Raw genomic sequence first — 24,092 nt, 5'->3', positions numbered from 1 at the left:
CTAGACCCCGGCAAGGTAACAGGGATGATGTGAGAATGGCCCCGAGTGAAACAATGGCCGGGGTGCCACCCGTCACGGCTCCTGATAGGCACAGGGTGCCAATAAGCCACAGACTGAGGGCACCCTAAGTTGGTCGTCCTTTGATTGGCAGCTGCGACAGACAGCTGATGAGAAAAGTGACAGGAAGCTGGCTCTGTGACTGCGAACCCTCCTCTCCCGGCGAGCCGGGCAGCAGTGCCACAGCAGAGGACACCAAGAAGTGCTGGCTTTACCTGCTAACAGATGGCATCAAAACACAACCTCCGGACCCCTGCAGCAAAGCACAAGCACAGGCTGGCGTGAGCACCCAACTCTTCCGCTTGCTGCTGTCCCCCAGCCCAGCCCCACACACAGCACGTGTGGAATTGGGGTTCCCTCTCTAAAGGGGCAAACCGAGCAGGAAAGTCCCATTCCAGCTCTTCCCCTCGCTGCACTCAGCTTCAGCCAGGCCATCTCCTGGACTGCAGGGGTGTGTAGCCCTATTAGAGAGAGAACCCACTGCCAGCTTGCATGGGTCCCGGAGACTGGGGACCAGAATGCCGGCTCGGAACACAGGGAAGTGCTGTCACTGCTGGGCCTTGCTGGGCCCACCCACTTCACCCAACTCCCCTGCTTGCTGACAGGAGATGAGGGGGTAGTCAGTAATCCAAGCCCCAGATCACTCTGCAGCCTCATCCTGAGCAGGGAAGTCTGCCAGCTCCCTGCTCTTCTCTGGAGTAACTGCATTAACTACAGCTGACAGCTGGGGGTCTGCGTGCGACAGCCAACACATTCCCATTTGAAAGCCAGGCGCGTACCGTGCGCATGTGCAGCTCAGCTCTTGCCAGACAGGGGACCCAGGATGCAGAGGATCCCCTGTAGACTGAACTTGTCCTCAGTAGGTGCCATTCCACTACCCAATGCCCACCAGAACACAGGGCCAAGCAAGGCCCAGAACGCCAGCAATTATCTGGGGGCAGGTTCCTGGCCTGTGCTACAGAGGAGGATGGCCTGGATGGCAACGGCCCCTTCTGGGGTTGGAATCTATTACTGTCTCTTTTCTCTGGTTAGGAAAGGGTCCCACGGGTACACCCTGCATACTGAGGGGGCTGGTCTGAACTGCTGCCTCCCCGACGTTCTGGTGCCTTGTGGGATCCCAACCCACAAGGCTTTGCGCTAGCTACTCCCAGCCCAGCTGGGAACTGCTTTTCCACACGCGCTTGGAGTGTTCCGTGGAAACGACTTTCAGGCCCATCAGAATGCACAACTCCAACACAGGTGGTTTCTGCCACTTGGGCAGCTCTGCCCCTGATTACACCTTGAGCTGGTCCCTGTCCTGGATCTGGGCCGTGCTTCAACGTGACCCAAGCTGAACAAAAGGAAATTGTGGTTCTAGAAGCCTGAGGAAGGATCAGAGCAGACATCAGAGTTCTGCCCTTCAGGCCGGGCTGGTACCTCTCTCGATCTCACTTCAGGAACATCCCTGTGTCCAGGCACATAGGTACAGACTAGGCTGCTGCAGAATCCAAACGAGCAAGCTGGCTCCCCCCTCCCCGCCAAAGAGGAACACTCTGGGGTGGACAGTTTGCAACATGGGGAGAATGCTGTTTTGCCTGTGCTTGTTTCCGACTGGACCATGAGCAGAGTGAGAACAATGCCACCTCAGCTACCTTCTGTGGCTTGAACTTCCAGCTGCATGTGCTGCCAGGCTGCTTGAAGGCCCAGAGTCTCTGGGTCCCCCTTGTATTTATGTTTGGTGTTAAACAGTTCAGGAAAAAATGACGACTTTGGTCTCCCGGGAAGAGCTTTTTTGAAAGATGATGTCCCTGTGCACACCAGCACATGTGCTACATTCAGACCCCTGAGTTCTAAGCGCGGAGGCCTGTTTTAAGCACTATAATCACTTACAACCTCGTTCCTTGCATCTGACCACACTTCTGGTGGTACGTAGCATTTATTACGATAGGCAATTAAACACACACACATGCCCTGGCACAGGGACAATGGAAAAGTATTTGTTCCCCCGTTCCTCACCTGCCAGCTGGGGTTACTAAACTTTTCCCTGGAAATAAAAACGGTGTGGAATAATAAGCCACACCTGTCAGCCATTCCTTCCCCTACCCTGATCTTTCTGCTCCTTTCATCATTGCTCCATGGAAAAGCCTTGATGTGTTATAGCAGCGCGTGCAACAGCCCAGGCCATCTCAGCTTTTCCGTTATAAACCTCAGTTTGCAGTGGTTTGTAAAACTGCTGCAAGAAGTTTGCTCCAGGGCTGAAACACAGGAGAGAAAAGAGGCTGGGACCAGGATGGGATTTCTTTTTTCCCTCCCGCCTTAATTGAAATTTGGCAAGTGATTGATTCACAATATGGGCTAATCATTTTGGGTAGTGTGAAAAATAAATTAACAAGAGCTGCGGCGTGAGAAGCTGTTAGGGCTTATTTGGTGCCAGTAAGGACTGGAGCTTTTTGTCTTACAGCTTCCTCTTAAAATAGAATTACACAGCGTTTGTTTTCAGCCAGTGAAAGACAGGAAACAAAGGAAGGGCTCTGCTAGTTTCTGCTGTCCTGTCAGTCGGTGACCAGCGATCAGTTTCCAAACAGAACACACTACCCAGAAGCAAAGGAGATGAAGGCAAACAGGCTCCCACTTACAAAGCCACCAACAACACTCAAATCACCCCTCCAAAGTGCATGCTACTCACCCTATTTTACAAAGGCAAATCAGACAGAGAAAGCTGCAGGAAGACACCCACTGGTATAAAGAGCGCCACGGCCAGAGATGGGAACAGAACCCAGGTTCTCCAGGCCCTGAACTAGACCATACTTCTCCGTCGCTATGAATGGGTCCGTGCCCACAAAATGTGCCCCCGTTCTGTAGGCCACACTTGAAAGCAAACCACTCATCTGAATTTGTGTTTCTTCTCTTACTTCCACAGCAGTGGAGGTACGCGTATTGCTTTGAATATTGCAAACTGTTGCAAACTGTCCGCCTCAGGGTGTTCATGCTGGGAAGACCCAGCTTGATGGTTTGGACTCTGCAGCAACCTAGTCTGTACGTATGTGCCTGGACACAGAGATGTTCTTGAAGCAAGAATGAGAGAGATACTAGCCTGGCCTGAAGGGCTTAACTCTGATGTCTGGTCTGATCCTTCTTCAGGCCTCTAGAACCACAATATAAAAAGCTAGATCCATGCCCCATAGAGGACAGAAGAGAACTGCTACCCCTTGAAGCGTCAAGAAAAATCCACAAAGGATGTGGCACAAGCCTGTGAAAGACAGGAAAGAATTACAGCTTTAAAATGATTACGGTAGCTTTGCAAATAGCCAGCTGCAGTATGTGGGCTGTATTCTGGGAGACGTATTAGTTACCTGAGAAGAGTTACAAGGCTCAGTATTAAACTAGTAATGTCAACCAGAAAAATATCTGAGAACAAGTCTTTTCTCACGGATCTGTTTAAAAGGCATTGGTGAGGGTGGGTTCCAGGAACCGAGAGGCTTTTTTTTTTTTTAAAGCAAAACATTGTTTGGTCTTGTAGTGGCACCATTTACTTATATTCAAATAGGCCATAGTTTGAGAATTGCTAACCAGATTATGCATGAATATGCAAAGAAAGAGTTGGGTCTTGGTGCACAGATAAAAACGAAAGCTTATGCTCATACATTTCTGTTAATCTATAAGGTGCCACAGGACCCCTCGTTGTTTTTGCAGATAAAAATGCTCTCCCATCCAGAACTACAACACAGCCACACCTCACACACAGCTCACATGCTAAGAGGCACACCAGGGTCTTGGAGCTGTAATTCATGTGAATAACTTGTTCATTTAAGAACACCTAATTAGATCCTGAAATGCCACAATCTCACAAGTGAGGGGAAAAAGAAAGGAACAAAGGGGGAAGGGGGAAAGGCAGCAACACAAAACAAAAATGATAAAGAAACAGGAAATTGATAGTAATTCATATAAACCAGAAATGAGAAACTGTAGAAAACTGATCAGGGAAGCAAACGGACGCTAAGAGAAATCTATGGCCAGAAGAGTTAAGGACAATAAGGGGTTTTAAAAATATATTACAAATAAAAACAATTCTAACAGTGGCACTGGTCCATTACTAAATGAAAATACTAAAAGTATCAATAAAGTGTTCAATAGCTATTTCAGTTCTATATTTGAGGTAAAAACTGATGATGTAATCTTATTTTATGGTGACAACACTTTTCATTCCACTACTTTAAATGGCAACCACTACATTTAGACTTTTTATCATCAGTAGATGCAAGTAACTCGCATCCAACAGTTTTGAAAGAGCTGGCTTAGGGGCTTACTAGACTGTTAAGCTGATTTTCAATAAGTGCTGGAGCACTCACGAAGTTTCAGAAAGCTAATGTTCTAAATTTAAAAACACGGTAAATGGGCAAACCCAGGTAATTAATCCTGGGCAAGAAAATGGAGCATCTGATACTGAATTCAATAAAAAGAGAACTAAAGGAGGGTAATGTTATTAATGCAAATCGACGTGTGTATGGAAAATAGAGCCTGGCAAATTGGTCTCTTTTTTGATGAGGTAACAAGTTTAGTTGATAAAAGTATTAATGCTGATGTAATATATTTAGGGTTCTGCAAGGCATTTGACTTGATGCTGCCTGATTCTCATTAACTTGAGAAATGTGGCACACAATAAATGGATTAAAAGTTAACCAGTAGCCCTCAAAATGAAACAAAGAGTAGGGAATCATCCTTGAATGGCCTTGTTTCTAGTAAGGTCCTACAGAGAGCAGCTCTTGGCCTTACACTATTTATTGTTTTTGTCCATGACACAGATATAAACACACAATCATCACTGATAAAAAAAATTAAGGGAGTGGTAAAAATGAAGCAGACAGATTGTACTGATTCGGCACAATCTGGATCAACTGGTAAGCTGAATGCGAACACATAATGTGTGCTTTAATACAGCTAAGCATAAATGTATCTATCTAAGAACAAACACCATGGGGCCACATACAAAAGCAGGGGATTCCATCCAGGAAGCAGGGACTCTGAAAAGATTTGAGAGTCATGCTAGATAAATCAGCTGAACATGAACTCCTAGTGTGACCTTGCAGCAAAAAGGTCCAATGCCATCCTGGGATGCATAAAGAAGGGAATCCTGAGTAGAAGCAGTGAGGTTATTTACCCTCTGTGCCTGGCACTGGTGTTACACCTACTGCAATCCACACCTCAAGCAGCATGCTGACGAATGGCAGAGGGTTCAGAGAAGAGCCTTGAGAACGATTAAGAGATTAGACAATCTGCCTTTTAGTGACAGGCTCAAGGAGCTCAGCCTATTTAGCTTAACAAAGAGATGGTTAAGAGGTGATATGATCACCATTTAGAAGTACCCAGCATAGAAAAAATATTTGGTAATAGGCTCTTCAATCTAGCAGAGAAAGGCCTACTATGAGGCCCTTTGTGTCTGGCAGATGAAGCTCTACAGACTGAGACTGGAAATCTGGGGCAAATGTTTACCAGCAAAGGCAACTAACCACTGGAACAATTTACCAAAGGTTATGGTGGATTCTCCATCACTGACAATTTTCAACTCAAGCCTGCATGTGTTTCTAAAAGATCTGTGCAAGAAATTCTGCAAAGTTGTCTGGCCTGTGCTAGATATAAAATTCCTGTCTGGTTTTAGAGTAGATGAATACTGTACTTAGAAATTCTCAGGCTAGGATTTGCAAGATCCTGGGCAGACGTCCAATGCAACCTTGGGGGAAAAAAAGAAACCAACACTTAATGTTTGTGCCTCTGTTTTCCTGGCTGTAAACTGGGGACAATGATACCTCTTCTTCCTCTGACTTGTGGGATGTTGCAATTCAAACGCTGCACTGATGCGCCTGAGAGAAAAGCCTATAAATAAAACCTAGCCCACAAATATAGTCTGAAAAACCAAAAAACCCACAGACAAATTAAGCCAGTGAAGATTACAGTTTGATTCTGGTGAGTAAGTAGGAAACTGAGCAGGCCTGCACCCTGTGTGTGTGCAATCCAATCCGCTGGCTGGAACTGCTGAAGCAAGCTGAGACAGCAATGGGCTGGGGACACGGAGTTTTCTCCGGGCAAGGGCTCATTCCCGGAACCGATAGCTTATGTTCCAAATGGAGCACCTTGGGGGCAGTGAGACTCTCAGAGCCCACCTGAGTTTGCAGGATCAGCTAGCAGAAAACCACACCCCAGGTTTTTACCAATCAACTCTGCAGAGCTGATCCGGAATCAGACACACACACAGAGAAGCCCCATGATGCAGTTTTCAAAGTGCCTCTTTTTTCAGAGCAGGATATATTAAGGGCCCAATCCTGAGGACACGAATGGAAGTCGGGGGTGCTCAGCCCCTAGAAAAGCTTCAGCCCTCACACATTTTAATCATCATTTCACCCTCCCTGCTCCTCGGAGACCGAAACGGGCAGCAAGTGTCTCCCTGCGCGACACTTGTCTCCCACCCTGACCCCCTGTTTCTTGGCCTTAATATAAAGCACAAGCAAACCGAACCTGACATTACAACTCAGCTTCGCGTAGAAAAACACAGGCATAGGAAAACTAGTCTGTTCACTAAGGGGGAGGGCAGATCTCCAGCCTCCTCAGAAGCATCCGGAAGCCCAACACAATTCCCCCGCCCACAACTCCTATTAACTCCAACAAATTGTTTATTGCACAACAGAAGAAAAATGTTGCCCCTTCCCCTTCATCAAATCTTTCCATGTGTACTGCACGCGCAGGCTATTTCTGCTTTCCCTGCCACCCCCAAGGGGAGCTGCCTTTATACCCAGGGAAAGGTAACGGCACCAATTATTACACACACTATCCCACAGCTCCTCGCTTGTTAAAGAAAACAAGAGTCTCTTTTGTGCCCGAAATAAAAGGAGATACCTTAATTAGAACAGTGCAGGTTGGTGAGTATTAAACACTGAGCCCAGCTGCTGTATGCCATTAAATTCACAAAGGGGGGGGTGAGCAGTCTTAACGAGATTACACACATTGACTTTGATCAAGACACAAAAGCACCAAGGCGTTCCAGGGTTTTTATTGCTGTCTTCGGGCTACATTTTAATGGTTACATTAGAAACATGCGAATGTAGGCTGGGAGATTTGGGAGCCGGGAGAGAGTATGAGCACGCCTTGTGAAAGCCCGGCTTTAATAAACTGCGGGCTGCAGGGAGAGGGTAAGGCTGGGGAACAGATGAGTGGCCACTTATTAATTGTTTCCCTAACACAAGTGCCAGCACCTAAACCTACATCCTGCTGGAATAGTCCCTTCCACCCTGCCTGCTCAGCACCATGCTCTGTGCAGGCTGGTACACAGCAAACCCTGTCCCTATCCATCCCCGTGGAGAAAGGGGTCAGACCAAATTTAAACACTTCCCTCCTTGCAGGAGTGAATGCCAAACTCCTAATGCCAGAAGTGCAGGAACCTCCGAGAGGTTCAGTCTTGTTTCTGGCGGTGGGATGCTGCAAAGCTATACATGGAACAAAGGGGTTTGGGTTGAGTGGCCTCAGAAGGTCTTACAGTAGGTGCTGCTGACCCCAAAGACCATCGTACGGAGGCAGGGAGAAAAGGGGCGAAGGAAAAGGAGGAGTGAAATCCAGCGTGAGATAGAAATATACTGTCTTCCATTTGCAGCCAGCACTGAAGAATCTGATTTTACCTAGAATCAGCCAAGGCAGCGGTGTGCACATTTGTTGGAAAACCTTATTGCTATATAGCAGTGCATGTGTCTTCTGCAATGTGCTGCTAAATGCCTAAATAAGCCTGAGTAATCTCAACAGTGACGGGGTGCAGCTGAAGAGATATAACATACAGCCTGGGGACAGTTGGATTACTGAGGTTGCTATTAGTACCGAAACCTGCAGGCGTTTCACCATCCCAGTAACTTTTCTCACCAAGATATTTAAAAGGCAGAATAAAAGGACCACCACCAGATTAGAAGAAGCTCCACATTTATACAGTGTGTTCTGTAAAAATAAGATTTTGCAGGACCTAATAGCAGCAGCTTGTAGAAAAATTCTATTCCACGTATCATCTGCAACCCAACCCTGTAGCATCCTGCTACTGAGTGAGCATCACAAAGTGACTAGCTCAAATCTCCATTGTCCATGTTGAGCAAAATGCAAAAGTTATGGTCAGCATCGGTGGGGGAAATAACAGCAGACTTAAAAACCCAACAGAGGCAGGTTTAGGAAAGGAAAGACAACCCTTTGGTTCACAGTATGAATTTTAACATAACAGTGTCCCTTTGGAAAAACCAACAAACAAACAAAAAGGCAAATCCTGGGGGTAGGGAACTATCTACTTTATATTTCCAACAGTGCTCAATTTCCAGATAACCAAATTGTTGCAAAATTTCACGAGGTTGTTTCGAGTATTCGGAGGAGGAGACCAGAACAGCACTAACAAATAGATATGACCTATTATATTCTCTGTTACAGAGATGCTTTTCTTTGGGTTTCCCAGAAGATGGGTACTGCACAGGTCACTGGCTCCCTGCTAAGTGAATCTAGTTCCCGTTCTGAAGCTGCACAGTGCATGAAATTCCTTTGGAAATCTATAGGAATTCCACACGGCCAGCGTTCCGGCACTGATGCCTTCCATCAGTGAGTACATGGCTAGCAAGACTACTCCTCGGTGATGGTAACTCAGACCCAATTCCACCAAATGAAATTAAACCTGAGGGACCCGATCTGACTGGTGTGTTTACTAAAAGGTTAGGTACCCCACCTACGCATAATCCCACTTTGCCCACTGCAGATAAAGCAAGACCCTCCTCCTCCAATGCAAGTACAAGTCTGGGGAGAGGGAGAAATCCATGAGAAAGTAGCAAAGTGCCTCACCAGAGTCCGCAGCCAGCATTCTTCACAGTGCACATGCCAGCACTGAATGGAAGTCAGGGGCATTGTGTAGGAGTCCTGAAGAGAAAAGCAAAGGCATTCTTGTCACAGGAAAGGCTGGTAGAGTCCCAGCCTACAGTTACCTCACCCAAATACTGGCTTCGGGGAGAGGGCAGGGGAAGAAAGCAGTTACCCAGTACGAACACTCCCCCATTACGACCACCTTGGTAAGAAAACGGCTCAGGAGTTGCTCCTTACATTGACGCTCCAGACCGAAACAAAGCACACAAACCAGGCAAGCTCTCACTGACTTTGGGGCAGCGTGAAAACTAAGCAGAGGGCTCATACTTTGAACAACAGAGGTGGAAAGTCTCCTAGAGGGCATTTCTGTGCCTGCCAGAAGCCCATAACCCACCTGGGAGGGTCAGACGGCTCAGGCTGGTTACCTAGAGAGGTAAGTCTACACTTGAATGTTATAGCCCCGTCAGTCTGAGTCAGTTGATCCAGGCCAGCTCTGGCTATTCCATGAGTCTTTTTATCACGAGAAAGTTGTGGCTGTATACTCCCAATGGAAAAATCATCAGAGGTGTGCAAGAGCAGAGATAAGGGACAAGATTAACTCTCGCTCTGCCAGAACAGCTTCACCACCTACCCAGAATACCACAGTAATTTCAGCTGGCAAAGTATTCACTCTCTAGTGTGGTCAAGCGATTTAATAGTGAGGGTAAAAAAATCAACCACGGATTGTATGTCTTGCCTCACATTAGAGACGGGCGTCTGACCTATCTACTGCCAGGAGTGAGCAAGTCAGCATGCATGCATGCGTTGCTCCTCAGCTCAAGCTCAAGTTTCACCAGCATCTTCATCCCATCAACATTTTCGTTTTCTACTGACCCACAGGACAAACAAACAGAGCTCAGAAATAAAACCAAAGGAGAGAAAAACAGCTGCAGGTTCTGAACCATTAGAGGGAGCTGCAGCCCTTCTTTAGAGAAGCCAAAGAATCAACACATGCACAACTAATAGGATACAGGCAACTTTTAAACACACGGGCAGCATTTGTGCCTTCAAGCCGCATGGTCGGTCTCAAATTCTCCTCTCCTTACACATGTGCAAGCAGAGAACCACCCAGGCATCTGGAAGCACTGGACAGTCCATCTGAAATCAGAGTGCTGTCCTGTGAAGTTACAAACTTCTGATATAACTCTCTCTCTCTCTCTCTCTCTCTCTCTCTCTCTCTCTCTCTCTCACACACACACACACACACACACGCGGACGGACAAAAACGTGCAACATGTTTAGCCAGAGTTTTTTCCTCGGGTTGGACAGGCACAGTTTCACTTACCGAAGAAATAATTTTTTCCCCTCTTGCCACCGCAGCAAAGACACATCAAAGGTATTAAAACATGTTCAGATTCTGGAGTGCTACTCACCATGCAAATGAGACATTTATAGCGGTCTCCACGGGAAAGCTGCCTTTCTAACTCACGGACACGAGCCTTTAGCGCTTCAAATGTCGTCACTGCAGAGTCTTCTGTAATTCTGAAAGAGATTGGGAAAGTCAAGGCTACTGGGTAAACGGGCTTTACAAAAGTCAAATTTAAGGTCGTTTTGGTAGGTGAAGAAAATGTAGCGACAAGGTCCAAAGGAACAAGTTCAGCATACACAAAGGACTGTTTGAAAAGGAGGGTTAAGAAGCCCCAGTTTACATTCTTTCAGCCAGAAGCTCTGGCACACACACTGTCGTGTTGTAAAGCCTCAGCGGAGATCTGAAAAAGAGAAGGATTGTTCATGTTGGCGGTCACTCAGTAATGAGCAGGATGTCTTCATGTCACCCTCCCATTTGTAAGTCTGTTGATGGCTGACCAGCCCAATTTTGGAGCCGCAGCTCTTATCGCAGAAGGGGCAGGTGCTGGTAGCTGTTGGAAGGGTGCAGGGCACTTTTTGATGCTTTTTCTTCTTGTCTGCCTCTCCTCGTCTCCACTACAGCAGGACCCCTCAAATTGCATCACCCCCTCACAAATTACCATTCTCCACTGGAAATGGCCTTGGGCAAGGCTCTTCCAAGTGTCTACACCGATGTTGCATGTCCTTATATCCCTTCTGCTGGCTCCCAACGTTCCTCTCTCCTTCCTCCAACTCAGAAAACAGAATCTGTTTTGGGAGGCGCTGATCAGACATCCAAACCACATGATCAGTCTAAACAAGTTGTTGATAAATGATAATGGCTTTAGCGATGGTCACGTTCGACTCTTCCGGGATGCTACTGTTCGTGCGTCTATCCTCCCAAGAGATATTTAGGATTCTCTTGAGGCAGCATTGATGATATTGTTCAAGTGCCTTCAAATGACGCTTGCATGTTGTCCAGGTTTCACATGCGTACAGTAGTGTTGGAACAACCACTACACAGTATGCAAGGAGCTTTGTCTTGAGATAGATGTCCTGGTTCTTGGAGACCCTTCGTCTCAGGTGGGCAAAAGCAGAGCTTTCATGGCTCAGACAAAGCTGGATTTCCACATCAATGTTTACTTTAGTGGAAAGATGACTTCCAAGGTATGGGAAGTGCTCCACATTTTCCAGCAGTTCTCCACTGGCTTCAATAGAAGGTGCATGAGATTGTCCCATCAGTGAAGGCTGGTGGAGCACCTCGGCCTTTTTGATGGTCCATGTGAGTCTGAGATTCCCATATGCTGCAGTGAAGGCACTTACAATGGTCTGAAGGGCTGTGGAAGAAAGAGCAACAACCATGTTGTCAACCCGTGTACCGGAGCTCCATGATCAAGGTTGGGGAAGCCTTGCTCTTAGCCTTCAGTCTCCTGAGATTGAAAAGCTTCCCGCTCATTTTACAGACAGACAATCTCACGCCATCTGGAAGCTTGCCGTCAATGAGGTGAAGGGTCTTGGTGATGAAGATGGAGATTGGTGATGGGGTGATAACGCAGCCTTGCTTGACTCCTATTTTGACCTCAAAGGAGTCACTTTGGGATCCGCTGTTGCTCAATACGGTGGCAGTCATGTTGTAGTGAAGCAGCCTTGAAATGCTAATGAATTTTTTGGGGCAGCTGATCTTTGACAGGATGGTCCACAGGTGCTGTGAGTGACGGAGTCGAATGCTTTGGTCAGGTCAATGAAACTCATATGTAAGGTTTGGGTTTGTTTACGACATTTTTCTTGCAGTTGCCGGGCAGTGGATATCATGTCTGCGGTTCCTCTGAATGGTCGGAAGCCACAATGGGATTACAACATTATTCGGAATGTGTATTAGCAGAAACTAAAGGGTGGGAGCAGTATTCACTCGCTTCTTTCTCTGTCAGTGAATGAGGTCCCATGTCAATGTCATCCCAACAAAGATCAGACTGCTGCTCTACTGCTGACAAGGTGTTTCTCATAAAAGCAACAGTAGTCATATCACAATTTCTGTTAATACCTAACGAGGATGTTAAACAGAAGTTACTAAATTTAGACATTTTGAACTAAGCAGTCCAGACAACCTGCATCCAAGAGTTTTAAAAGAGTGGTCTCAGAAGCTGATGCTCACTTTCAGTACATCTTGGAACAGTGGAGAAGTTCCAGACGACTGGAAGAAAGCTGATGACATGCCAACATTTAAAAAAGGTGAACGGGCTGCCTGGGGTAACTATGGGCTCGTCAGTTTGACACTGCTCCTGAGCAAGATAAATGGAGCAGGTCATAAAGGAGTTGATTAGTAAAGAATTAAAGGATTTAACTAGATTATAATTAATGCCAATCAATGTGGATTTATAGAAAACAGATCCTGTCAAATTAACTGGATATCTTTTTGATGAGATTACAAGTTTGGTTGATAAAGGTTAATAGTGCAGATATTTAGATTTCTCTGTAGAGCTGGACTTGATGCTACATGATGTATTAACTAAAAAACTAGAATGAGGTAACTAACAGGACATGTTAAATAGATTAAAAACTGGCTAACTGATAGATCTCAAAAAGTAACCGTAAATGGGAAATCACCACCAATAGGTATGTTTCTAGCAAGCTCCTTTAGGGATCAATTCTTGGCTCTACCCTACTCCTTTCATTTTCATCAATGAGCGAGAAGAAAATCAAATCATCATTGATAAAGTTTTCAGTTGACACAAAAACTGGGCAAGTAGCAAATAATGGAGAGGACAAGTTATTGATACAGAGTGATCTGTAGTGCTTGGTACACTGGGCACAAGCAAGCTATATATTTTAATATGGCTAACTATAAACATGTACATCAAGGAACAAAGAATGCAGGCCATGCTTACAGCATGGGGGACTCTACTTTGGGAAAGCAGGGACTCTGAACAAAGATTTGGGGGTCACATTCAGGCAAACACGAACTACCAGTGTGATGCAGCAGCCAAAAAGACTAATGCGACCCCAGGATGCATAAACAGGGAACTTTGAGTAGGAGTGGAGAGATTACTTCACTTCTGTGTTTGCGCTGGTAGAATAGGTTTTCCGATTCTGGTATCCACAGTTGAAAAAGGAAGTTGATAAAATGGAGAAGATTCACAGAAGAGCCTTGGGAACGACTGAAGGCTTAGAAAACTTGCCTTCTGGCGACAGAACCAAGGAGGTCAATCTATTTAGGTTAAGCAAGAGAAGATTGAGGGGTGGCTTGAGTCTTTAACAGGGATGTTCAAGTGGCGGTGTGGAATTTCATAAGCGGGGTGTAGCACGATCGGCAGCTGGGTCTCAGGCTCATCCACCAGATTAAAATGTTGAACTGTTACTGTTTTGGTGTCTGTGTATTCATATTGATATATCAATTAATAAAGTTTTTACATATTACAGACTTATCTTCTTACATGTGCCAAAAGACTTTTTCTTTTTTTTCCATATGAGCATAACCAACATTTCCATTGGTTCGGATTATATTAGGTAGGTTGCAGGAGGAGAAGGGCGCTGCTAACTGCAGGGACGAAAAGTGAGGCTCAGTGTAAAAAGTTTGCTCACCTCTAGTCTGTAAGTACCCGTATACTAGGAACGTATTCGATTATTGGCTCTTCTACCGAGCAGAAGGCATAATTCGACGCAATGGCTGCAAGCAGCAGTGCTGACAGTCACCCCAGGCCCAGGGGCAAGGTGGGAGGGTGCTCAGGTCCCCACCCCAGTTGGGGCATGGCCAAGGACAACAGGGCCAGGGCTTAGGACAGTCTGCACCCCCGCTCCGTGCTCATGCACAGAGCTCTGTGGCATTTCAAAGGGGCCTGGAGCATTGGCCACTGGTGCTGTTACTTTGGGAACTCTGGGCCCCTTTGAAATGCTGGGCCCAGGGGCAACTGCCCCCTTTGTCAGGCCTGGCTGCATACTGAAGCAGGACGAATTCAGAGCAGAAATAAGGAATATATTTTTACGGTAACTAATCAGTGGAATAATGGACCAAGAATCAAGGCAGAGCCTCCACCTCGGTCAATGTTTAAATCACAGATGGACATTTTCTAAACACTCTGCTCTGGGAGGTAGGTGGGGAAGTACTACAGCCTGGGTTAAGCGGGATACCAGTCTAGATCATGATGGTCTCTTCTGGCTGTGCAGCGTATAACCCTCAAGCCAGGAGCACTGCCTCTCCTGGGATACCAGCCCTCGGGACATGAATGCCACCTGCCGCACCAGGACAAATGACATTGCAGCGGTTTTCTGCTAAATTAAGTCCCCCTTTGCAGAGCACTGGCACTGAAAGGGAGCGGGACTGAAACAGACAGCCAAAGCTACAACTATATCAGGGAGCTGCACAGAAACGCAGCTTTGCAAGCCCATCTTGCCCATTTGCCTGGGGTCATTTTTGACAGGCAGCATTATACAGTCACACGGGCATGGTCATAAGGACAGGAAAGTACATTTTCATGGTTCTGTCAGGCTGACAGAGTCAGGCAGATGGCAACAGCAACACTGAGGAAATGGAAGGTGAGATGAGAGCTACGCAGAAAGGCGCCTGATTCCACAGGAAGAGGAGGAACAGTGGCCTTACCACTGCGTAGACAGAAGTACACCTCCTTGGACTTTCCTTTGAAACCTTTCTCAGAATGCTGCAGTCTGTCTGTGGCTAGAAAGGACTCCACTGCTGTGGAGCTGCAGCACCGTTCACATTTCATTCCAAGTTAAAATCTGATCATATCTACACAGCTTCCAAGTCAGAACGTGGCAAGAAAAACCCACAATAGCAGAACACAGAATTTATTCTATGTCCCCCAGTAACGGCCATATGAGAAGCCAGACACTGCCCTAAAGAACTTGTTTTTCTTAGCAAATAGGGAGCGAATAGGGGGACACAAGTGGTTTGAAGCAGGGGCCAGTGTACCCTTATGACAGGGATAATAACCAGCCTTTGAACAGCACATCCACACATTTGCTGCTTGGTGCATTAGCAATTACCACCTCAAGTCAAGGCTCTGGAAACAGAACTTCCAAGGCCATTCTGGTGCCTCTTCACAAGCAGAATGGAACCTGGTTAATTTCTCCCACTGCCATCTTGGCTGGGCAGAATTGAGATGATGAAAACCTCCAGGGCTGGCAGTAAAACAGGTGGCTCTGGATTACAGTGGAAATGGATCTGGGCAGAAAAGGCTCTTTAGAATCACTTTCCTGAGCCAAGCCAAAGCTGAAGAAGGTGCAGATGGTGGGGGAACCTCAGCACACAGGGTTAGGAACAATCAGTACAGAGCTTTGGACACAACCGGTGCAGAGCTCTCAAAGCTCCAATGCTAGCCTGTAATGTAGGACAAGTCACCAATTTTAAGGCTGCCAAGAGCCTTCTCCCTTGTCCCCCTAGGCTGGGTGCTGCTGCACTGGAATGCTGAAGGATACAGAGAGATGGCGTTGGACAGTAATTCTCTCCTCTCCCACATGAATGGCACAAGGTGATTTCTGATGGCTTTTGAGCCCTACCAGAAACAGGAGTCTCTCCAGGTAACCAAGCAAAGATGGGTGACAAGGAAAACTTCAGAGCTGACCAGTGTTCCTTGTAAGCTGAGCGCTGGGGTGGCCGGCCAGGAGACATTCGGGTGCCACCCCAGCTGATGGGCCGAGTGCTCCGAGCCACCCACCGTCAGATGAACATGTTTCTGTTGGCGGTGCACATCTCCACACACCTTGGTGCACATAACAAAATGTGTTCCACCCATGGATGGAAAAACGTAGAGGGGACCCTGGCGCTGACTTAACTGTTCAATGCTCACATTAAAACAAAAAGCATTCCTGTCTCTAACCCAGCCCAACCAGAATAGGGATCTGAAAGGAAATTTACCAGTGCAACAACTAGAGGGGATAGCAAATGGTTTTTATGCAGAAGTCTAGAGGGCTGATCCTGTCAGCTATTTTGTAAAGTCACCGAGATAATTGCAGCTGTCCAGCAATAAATGAATGAAATCAGAAAAGGAGGCTGAATAGAGGTATAAGCAATAATGCTTAGAGCCTGCCTGATACAATGGCCAATCAATAGGAGGGCTGTAGATCAGGGCGCTAGTTAGCTGGAAAATTACCGTGCTGCTGTGTGCGTCACGCTGTAGGGATCCTGGACAATCAATGTGGGAGCTATCGATTTAGTTATTATCACTTCATACGCTCCAGACATTGTTAAATATACATTTATTAACAGAGCTGGGGTGCATTTGGTAGGCAGGGAGTCTGAACAAGTGCAACCTCTCTTAGCTCTGATCAGAGCTCAGCCACTAGATCCTCTAACATCCTCACCAAGTCCCACCTCAGAGCAAACCCTAAGCATCTAGTAGTGGTGAAGATCCTGCCCCCATCTCAGCATCTGAGAGAGGTTTTTGCTGGAAGTGCAGATCTTGCGGTTGCAATTTCCAGAAGCCTCCTGGTGCAGCAGAAACGAAGGACACGAGGTTCCGGGTCCAACCAAAATGAGAGCTAATCACACTGCTGCTTCCAAAGGGATGGAGGAAGCGCAGTCAAAGGAAACGAGAAGACCCCTAGGACATAAAGGAGAGTGAAGCTTTGGCTAAGGAGGGAGTAAAGAGGACTCCCTTCCCCATGTCTGACCCCAGCGTGGCCATGCGACTGGAACGCTAGCTGTTCACTGACGTGCTTCACCCTCAGCCTGTTGCTTGTATCTGAAAATGAAGCACCACAGCAATTCCTCCTGCAACAGACAAGCTGGGAACTCCACTGGACTCCTTCTACCCCAGTTTGTCTGGAAAAGGCTGGGCTGGCTTGTGCAGCGCTTTAGGTGCACATAAGGCCAGGGTATGCAGTCAGGGTTATACAGCTCGTTTTCATCCCACAGTACACCCACTGCTCACAGGAAGCAGAATGAACTAGCAGCCAGGGCACAGGATGGGGAGCCAGGACTCCCGGGTTCTAGGCACAGCTCTGTTGCTGACTTAGTGTACTGCACTGAGGGAGTCCTCTGACCCTTCTGTATGCCACTGCTGCCACTCCACACGTGTGGACAACCCTGTCCTCACCTCTTGGAAACTACTTAGAGCTCCAGGAGGTGCTCCTGGCACTGCAGCTGCGAGGCCACGCTGTCTTCTCCAGCCTCTGGCACTAGCCTTGCGCCACCTCCTCACTACACGTGCATGCTGCTTGTCTCTTGCTTCCTGTATCTAACAGAGCCCAGGAAGTGGGCTCACTCAGTTTCAGGATGGCGGGTCCTATGCTCAGAACGGTTACAGGCATGCACCAACAGCCCCTGGCTGGAGAACCACAGCGCTGTAACCTGGAATAGAGGACAGACACCTTAAGCTTTCTTGAAGATGAAATATTGACCAATGCCATTCACTGCTGCTCACTGGATTTCATGACCGACCAACCAACCAGCAGCGCAGCCACGAATAGAAGCAGCAGCTGTGTTTGTCCCAAGACAGGAAGCAGGTCTGTGGAACTGGAGATACCATGTTTGGTAGAGTAACGAAAAATAGCACCAGCAGTATTCTTCTGGAGCAGTTTTCTTTCTACACTGGAAAAGAGACACGCTTCTACCCCCCCGCCACCCAGCCGCTATTTAGCAGACCTGAACTGAACACCTGCTCTGCCAGATCCTGAATAGAAGGGAATAGATGCACTATCCAAGAGCAAGTGAGCTGTGTGCAAGTCAGGTAGCATCATTACTCAGCTATCATGGGCTAGGAGAGCCCCTTTCCCCACCCCCTGGTCATTTGTCAAACCTCGGCATGCGTGCAATCTTTGTTTCCTCAAATTAAACTGAGCAAGTCCCACCTGACTTCCCAGTGGGCAATCATAAGCAATTCTGTTAATTAAATGATCTCTGACTCTGCAGCCCTGCAATCCCTCAATATACTGAGGACTGTGCTTTCTCAACAAAATATTTGACCAAAAGAAAAAAATGCTGATGTCAGCATGACTGACTTCTGTTAACCTTTTGCCATAGGTTACTACAGGCTGCCCTTCGGGAACTGTGGCAGACCAAGACAGGCTCAGAAGTCCCCGCCGTGTATGAGGGAAAAGCCTTCCTCCCTGCAGGTCTTCTGCAGCAGTTCAGTTGGGATTCACTGTACAGGACAGTTACATGCAACAGACAGAGGAGAATGCCATTGCAATCAGCTCCCTGTGTGCTGAGAAATCAGGGTGTGATGCACACCACAAGAGATGGGGAAGCCTTCAGCATGGCAGGCTCCGAAAGAGGACCCCACTCTCCTCGGGATTTCATGCAAGGAGCTCTGTCATCAGGTGTTCCTCATAAAACTCCCCTCTGGTTTGTTTACTTCATCTGGCTATAAATTTTCTCTTCTTCATAAATGGTCACACTGTACATAACATTCCATAAACTTTTACAGCTCCGGTTTGTATGCACCTTGTAAAAAACATTTAGCACTGAGTAAATGCATCAATAAAATTTCATGAGCTATTTTTGACACTTGATATTCTGACCTTCCCTCCCCTCCCCACTTATTTTTGTTTTCATATGCCTGGAAACACTGAGGGCAGGTGGGAGGATTTACCCCTACTTCAAACAAACTCAGGGATAATGCTTGTTTAAATAAAGACTATTCACCCTTCTCTTCAAGAAGCTGATAGAGTGCTCTTCTCCTATCTTCTCTTGCTAGGGGTCAGGTCACAAGTTTGCACTGTAATCATTTGGCGGGAAGGGAATGGATTTGATTCAATATGATTACGATGGAACCAAAAAAACAATGCAAATCCACAATCACTTGGCTGTGACCTTTCTTCTTCCCTCTTGGTAGCCGCAGAGCTCAGTTCTTGGCAACCAAAAGGTTAAAAATATTTCCCATGACAGGTTAGCCTCTCACCCGCTCTCACCTCTACTGGTGACAGTGCAGAAGCCCTGATCCTGTAAGCTGAAACATCTGGGCTGACCCAGGTGGAGTCCGGCTGAGGTCTCTGGCGTGCAACGTGGGCACTCCTGGGGACTGGACTGCAAGACTGGCCATAAAGGGAAAGCAGCAACCTGCTAAATTCATACTTTCTGTAGCCCAAGGAATATAAAAGGGGCAAACCTGATACAATCAGAGTTCAAAAGCCTCAGGACCTTGCAGGGACTCGTGTCAGACATCTGTGGCAGACTGATTACATGCCACCCCAGAAGGTGCGGGCTACTAGCTTGGCAGATATGCTCGGATTTGATTGCACTGTATGAGCTGCCGAGACGGAAGGGGCCAAATCCTTCATGAGCATAAACATGCATAGCAACGAAGAAATTAAGGAAGCATCATTGACTTACACCACCTCAGGATCCAGCCCACTGTCTCTCAGAATGCCAGAGTGCAAAGGACTTGTCTGGCAAGACGTCAATATTTTAGAAGCTAGCTTCCCCATTACCAAAGGAAAAATCTCATTTATTGGGTTTGTTTATAAACTAGCCTCCCTTCAAAAGGCTGATTTATAATCCCGTAAAGGTCTGTCACACGTATTGGCATGGATGCTAATTTATTGTCCTCTAGGAGAAAAAGAAAAAAAAAAAGCACTCTTGGCTTGATTAATGCATGTTTTTGTATCGTAAGATATTAAAGAATGCTGCTTCACCTGTAATTATAGAGGATAGTTGATTTTGGCAAAGGGCCCTGGCTCCTGTTTGCCAAGTTATGAATAATACAATGTTCCACCTTCTAATTTCCGTGTTCTAAGTTCTGGATTGGGAGTGGGGTGCATGCAAGGGCACGCACGTGTGCGGCCGAGGCGCTATGAGTCACGAGCGCCTCGATTTTATACTTGCTTGCACAACTTGTTAATACCAGCAGCTGCTTGCCAAGCTTGGAGCTCACTCCTGACTAATTTAATCTTGATGCAAACCAAAAACATGGTCTCTTTTTCTCCCCGTAGAGGAATTATTTCTCTTACACTTGCATGCACCATTGCAATAGCACTGAGGGGGGCTTACCATCCCAGGAAGGCATTCTAAGCCACATTTAGCTGGGACTCGGGCCTGGATTCCCCAAACAATTAAACGACAGAAGAATTAATTATGCTTTCACACTTCCCCCGCACACAGAGCCCAACAACGTCTTTACAAAAGCAGAGAGTAAATTTGGGCACTGGCTCCAGGGTTTCTTGGCCTGCATTTCATCAGTACACATGCCTAGGTCTGATCAAAATGGAACCAGATGGCACTGTTGAACATTCAGACCGTAAGTAGCCTCCAAAGTCAGCATGCTGAAAGGCATCTGTAGGGCTACACTGTATCCTCCGGCCACTGAGAATGATTTAAACAGGAGGTTAGAGAAGCGCTAAGCCTGGGCCAGCTTCTAAGTGCATCATTTGAGCAATTATGGCTCTACAGGAAATCTGGGAGAGAGATTCAATGGGTCACCCTTGCTCAGATTTACAGACCCTGTCCCCTGCTCCAAACACAAAAGCAAAGCGGTTGCATTGCTTTACTGACGAAGTGTGGCTCTCAAAGAAAGGCTTGAGCCCAAAAAACTGTTTTGATCCAGCAAGATTTTCCATCAAAGCAGCACTGGCTATTTTGGGAAATAATTTTCTAGGCAAAATGTCCAAATTTTATGTAAAAACCAAACAGTCCTATAGCCCCTTAGAGACTCGCAATTTTATTTATTAGGTAATCAGCTTTTGTGGGCAAGACCCATTTCATGCACCTTAAAAGACCAACAATTTTATTTATTAAGGTGCTACAGGACCGCTTGTTTTTTGTGAAGCTACAGACTGATACTGCTACCCCTCTGCGATTGTATCTGACACTTTAATACGTCTGATCACCTTTCAAATGCACCTGCTGCACTGGTGTTGCTGAAAGTGTATTTCTAGCAGGGTTCATGCTTGGGCATCGTGCTCTCTGTCACAACACAGGGGAAGCCCTGAGGGCAGCCTGTGGAGCTGGAAACTGCAGCCCTCCTCATTAACGCGGAGTCACGGCACACAGAGACAACTAGCTGAGCAGACAGCAGGCCATCTTGTTCTCAGGGTACGGCTAACAGTGGAGCTGGAGGAGTAAATGCCGGCCTGGGTAGACAAATGTGCTAGCTCTTTTTGAGCTACAAGAGCTAAAAATAGCAGTTGCACTGTGTAACTGGCATGCTCGCTCCACAGAGGACAGGAAGGAGTTAACCCTGCAATGAGCGGAGCAAGCCACACCTCCTTTACCCAGCTGGGCATGCTCCAGGCGTGGCAGTATAAAAAGGCACAGCTCAGCTTAGTCGGGGCAGGCTGCCAGGAGGAAGGATGTGTGCCTCTAGCTCCAGCAAAGGCTTTGCAGAAGCCTGGGAGCTGGGGAGTGGGAGAGGCTGCAGCAGAGGCAGATGCCAAGGCACTCACAGAGACCTCACAAGGCCTGGACATGCCAGAGGAGGAGCAGACCAGGGAACCCAAAGGTAACAGGAACGCCCAGGCCACAGCAGCCAGGGCGACAGCAAGCAGCAGCTTGGGGGACCCAGTGGTGAACTGGTGAGTGAGCGGAAGCCTTTAGTCAGGGAGTTTCAGACAGAGCCTATCCCTGCTGACTCTGGCCTGGATTATGGCCATTAACAGGGCCCATGGCTGCGGTCTGGAGGAGAGGGAGAGCCTGGACCCACTTACTAAGGGTATAACCCCCATCCCTTTGTACCTGACTCCGGCGAGTGGGCCATACACTGACGAGCAAAGAAGGGTGGATTACCCAACTCCAGCCATTGGGTCTTACTGTCCTGTGACTAAGGGGGAGCACAGATGTAAGACATGGCTCACCCAGTCCCAAGGCAGAGGGGTGCTCGCTCCACTCAGGACAGGGCTGCCCCCCAGCCCTGTAACACACCGTGAAGGTGAGCGTCATGATGGGGCTACCAGAGCTGGAAACTGCACTAGCAGCTCCAGTCTAGACATGCCCTAAGGATGGACCTGTTTGGCTTACAACTGGAAACTCTGTGCAGAGATCTGTCATCTAAACAGGCTGCACCTCTACATTACAGAACAAAGGTGGCTGTATACAGAGACTGGACATAGCCTTGTGGCTACTGTTTGCCTCATTTACATGAAACATGAGAGGGGCAAAGGGCAAAGAGAGATGCTGCAGAACATCAGACATTTGACAGTCTCATGATCACTGTCTGCACAGGAAGTGTTTCTTCCCTTGATGCACAGACAGCCTGGGGAACTCTGTGCCACAGGATGGTGCGAAAGCCAAGCCCGTAACAGGGTTCAAAAAAGCACCAAATACGTTCACAGAGGATAGGCCCTAAAGGCTGGATCATTTGATCACTTGCTCTGTTCATTCCCTCCAGGGAACCTGCATTGGCCATGGTTGGAACACAGGATACTGGGTTAGATGCACCTTTGCTCCCACCAGTGTGACTGTTCTTATGCACAGTGAAATTCTTTGGGACTCTGGGGATGGAATCCAACAACTGAAGTAAACAAGAATATTTTTTCAGCTTCTACAATAGCACCACAAATTCAAAGAGCTCTCTCGGGGCTTAGCCTCTATTTGGTACATTTTGCAGAACTTCCCCTTGATGACAATTGATTGGGAGGTCCCAGGGTGTTACAATACTATCTCCCCCGTACTCCTGCCTCTCCAAGGTAGCTTCCTGGCATCACACTGCTTGCCCCAGGACTTTTACACTTAAGGAAACTTACTGACTGTCTCCTTGTGCGCTAAAGGAATGGACTAGAATTGGTGTCATTTAAGCTAGCTAACCAGCTCCCTTGCTGTGAAAAGGCAGCAGTGTACACTCCCAAAGGGGCCTACTGTGTTTACACTGTTTCCTTCTACTGCATTTTAACCAAGTACTAGGCAAAAAGATATCAGAAAGAGACCAGGATGAGAAGCAATTATCGGCTACCCGCAGAGGAACGCCACAGCCTGTACTCTGCCTAACACAATGAAGTCTTACTATGAACAGCGCTCCCTGTAAGCTGAGCACTTGGGTGGCCACCCAGGAGAGTTTCAGATGCCACCCAGCTGTTTAGCCGAGCGACCACAGCTGGCAGCAGGGGGTTTCTATTTGTGGTGCACATTCAAACATGCCTCAGTGCACATAACAAAATTCATTCCACTCATGGATGGGGAAAAAATTGGAGGGAACACTGCCTATGACCTCTGAATGCTAGCTACCATGGTAGCCATTAAACAGTGTAGAGGGCCAGAAATCTACATGTCCAAGGCCCTTATTTTCTGCAGTTAGTACACATAAAACTAAAGCTCTATTTTTATTGTGGCCACATAAAACATGGGTACGTAACAGGGAAGCATGCCCAGGTCTGCCAACGCAGGAGATGCCCCAAAACTTGGTCAAACTCTACTGAGGCCTCCACCCTCCTGAATATGGGAGTATTTTGATCAGACTCCAAATTGGCCTAGAATTAATCATTACATGGATTACAGCAGGTGCCCCAGTGTATGAGGTTCCTTCCAGCCCTCATGAAGAAGGGGGTTCTGCCCTACTGAGCTTACAATCGAGAAGAAAACAATCAAGCATATCCCTGAAATACAAAACAAATGAAATAGGGTCTTGAAGCTCTCGTCAGAGGCATCACAAAATGGAAAAGGTTGATTTTAGGGACTGGGGGACTTCTCTCTGACAAGCTGCTCATGCATCCAAGGGCAGAATTAAACTGCAAGAAGGAAGCTGTTTGTTTTATAAGCTAAAGTTTCTTTTACCTATGGAATAACCCCAGTATTTCACAGGGAATCATCATCCATCTAACTGAAATACCCTCTAACGGCCCATCAGCCTCATATCCCTTTTGAAATAGCACAGCTGAGCACTTTCCGGGCCACAATTTATTTTTTACCTTCTCCGACATCTTGCTAACTCTATAGCTCACCAGTG

At 47.2% G+C, this 24,092-nt stretch overlaps 1 protein-coding gene across 2 annotated transcripts in view; it reads right to left on the bottom strand.

Annotated features, from left to right (window-relative positions):
* Positions 1-24,092, bottom strand: part of RNF220 (ring finger protein 220) — a 322,120-nt gene that overhangs the window by 4,688 nt on the left and 293,340 nt on the right. For both annotated transcript variants that reach the window (XM_075002647.1, XM_075002648.1), the window contains 2 exons: positions 10,314-10,422; positions 8,884-8,958 (listed from right to left, as the gene is read on the bottom strand). In XM_075002647.1, coding sequence (XP_074858748.1) covers positions 8,884-8,958; positions 10,314-10,422 — 184 coding nt within the window. The remainder of the gene's footprint in view (positions 1-8,883; positions 8,959-10,313; positions 10,423-24,092) is intronic.

Source organism: Carettochelys insculpta, chromosome 9 (assembly GCF_033958435.1).
Source record: "Carettochelys insculpta isolate YL-2023 chromosome 9, ASM3395843v1, whole genome shotgun sequence".
Taxonomy (NCBI): domain Eukaryota; kingdom Metazoa; phylum Chordata; order Testudines; family Carettochelyidae; genus Carettochelys; species Carettochelys insculpta.
The sequence above is the reverse complement of the archived record's forward strand: the minus strand, read 5'-3'. Positions and strand labels throughout refer to the sequence as shown.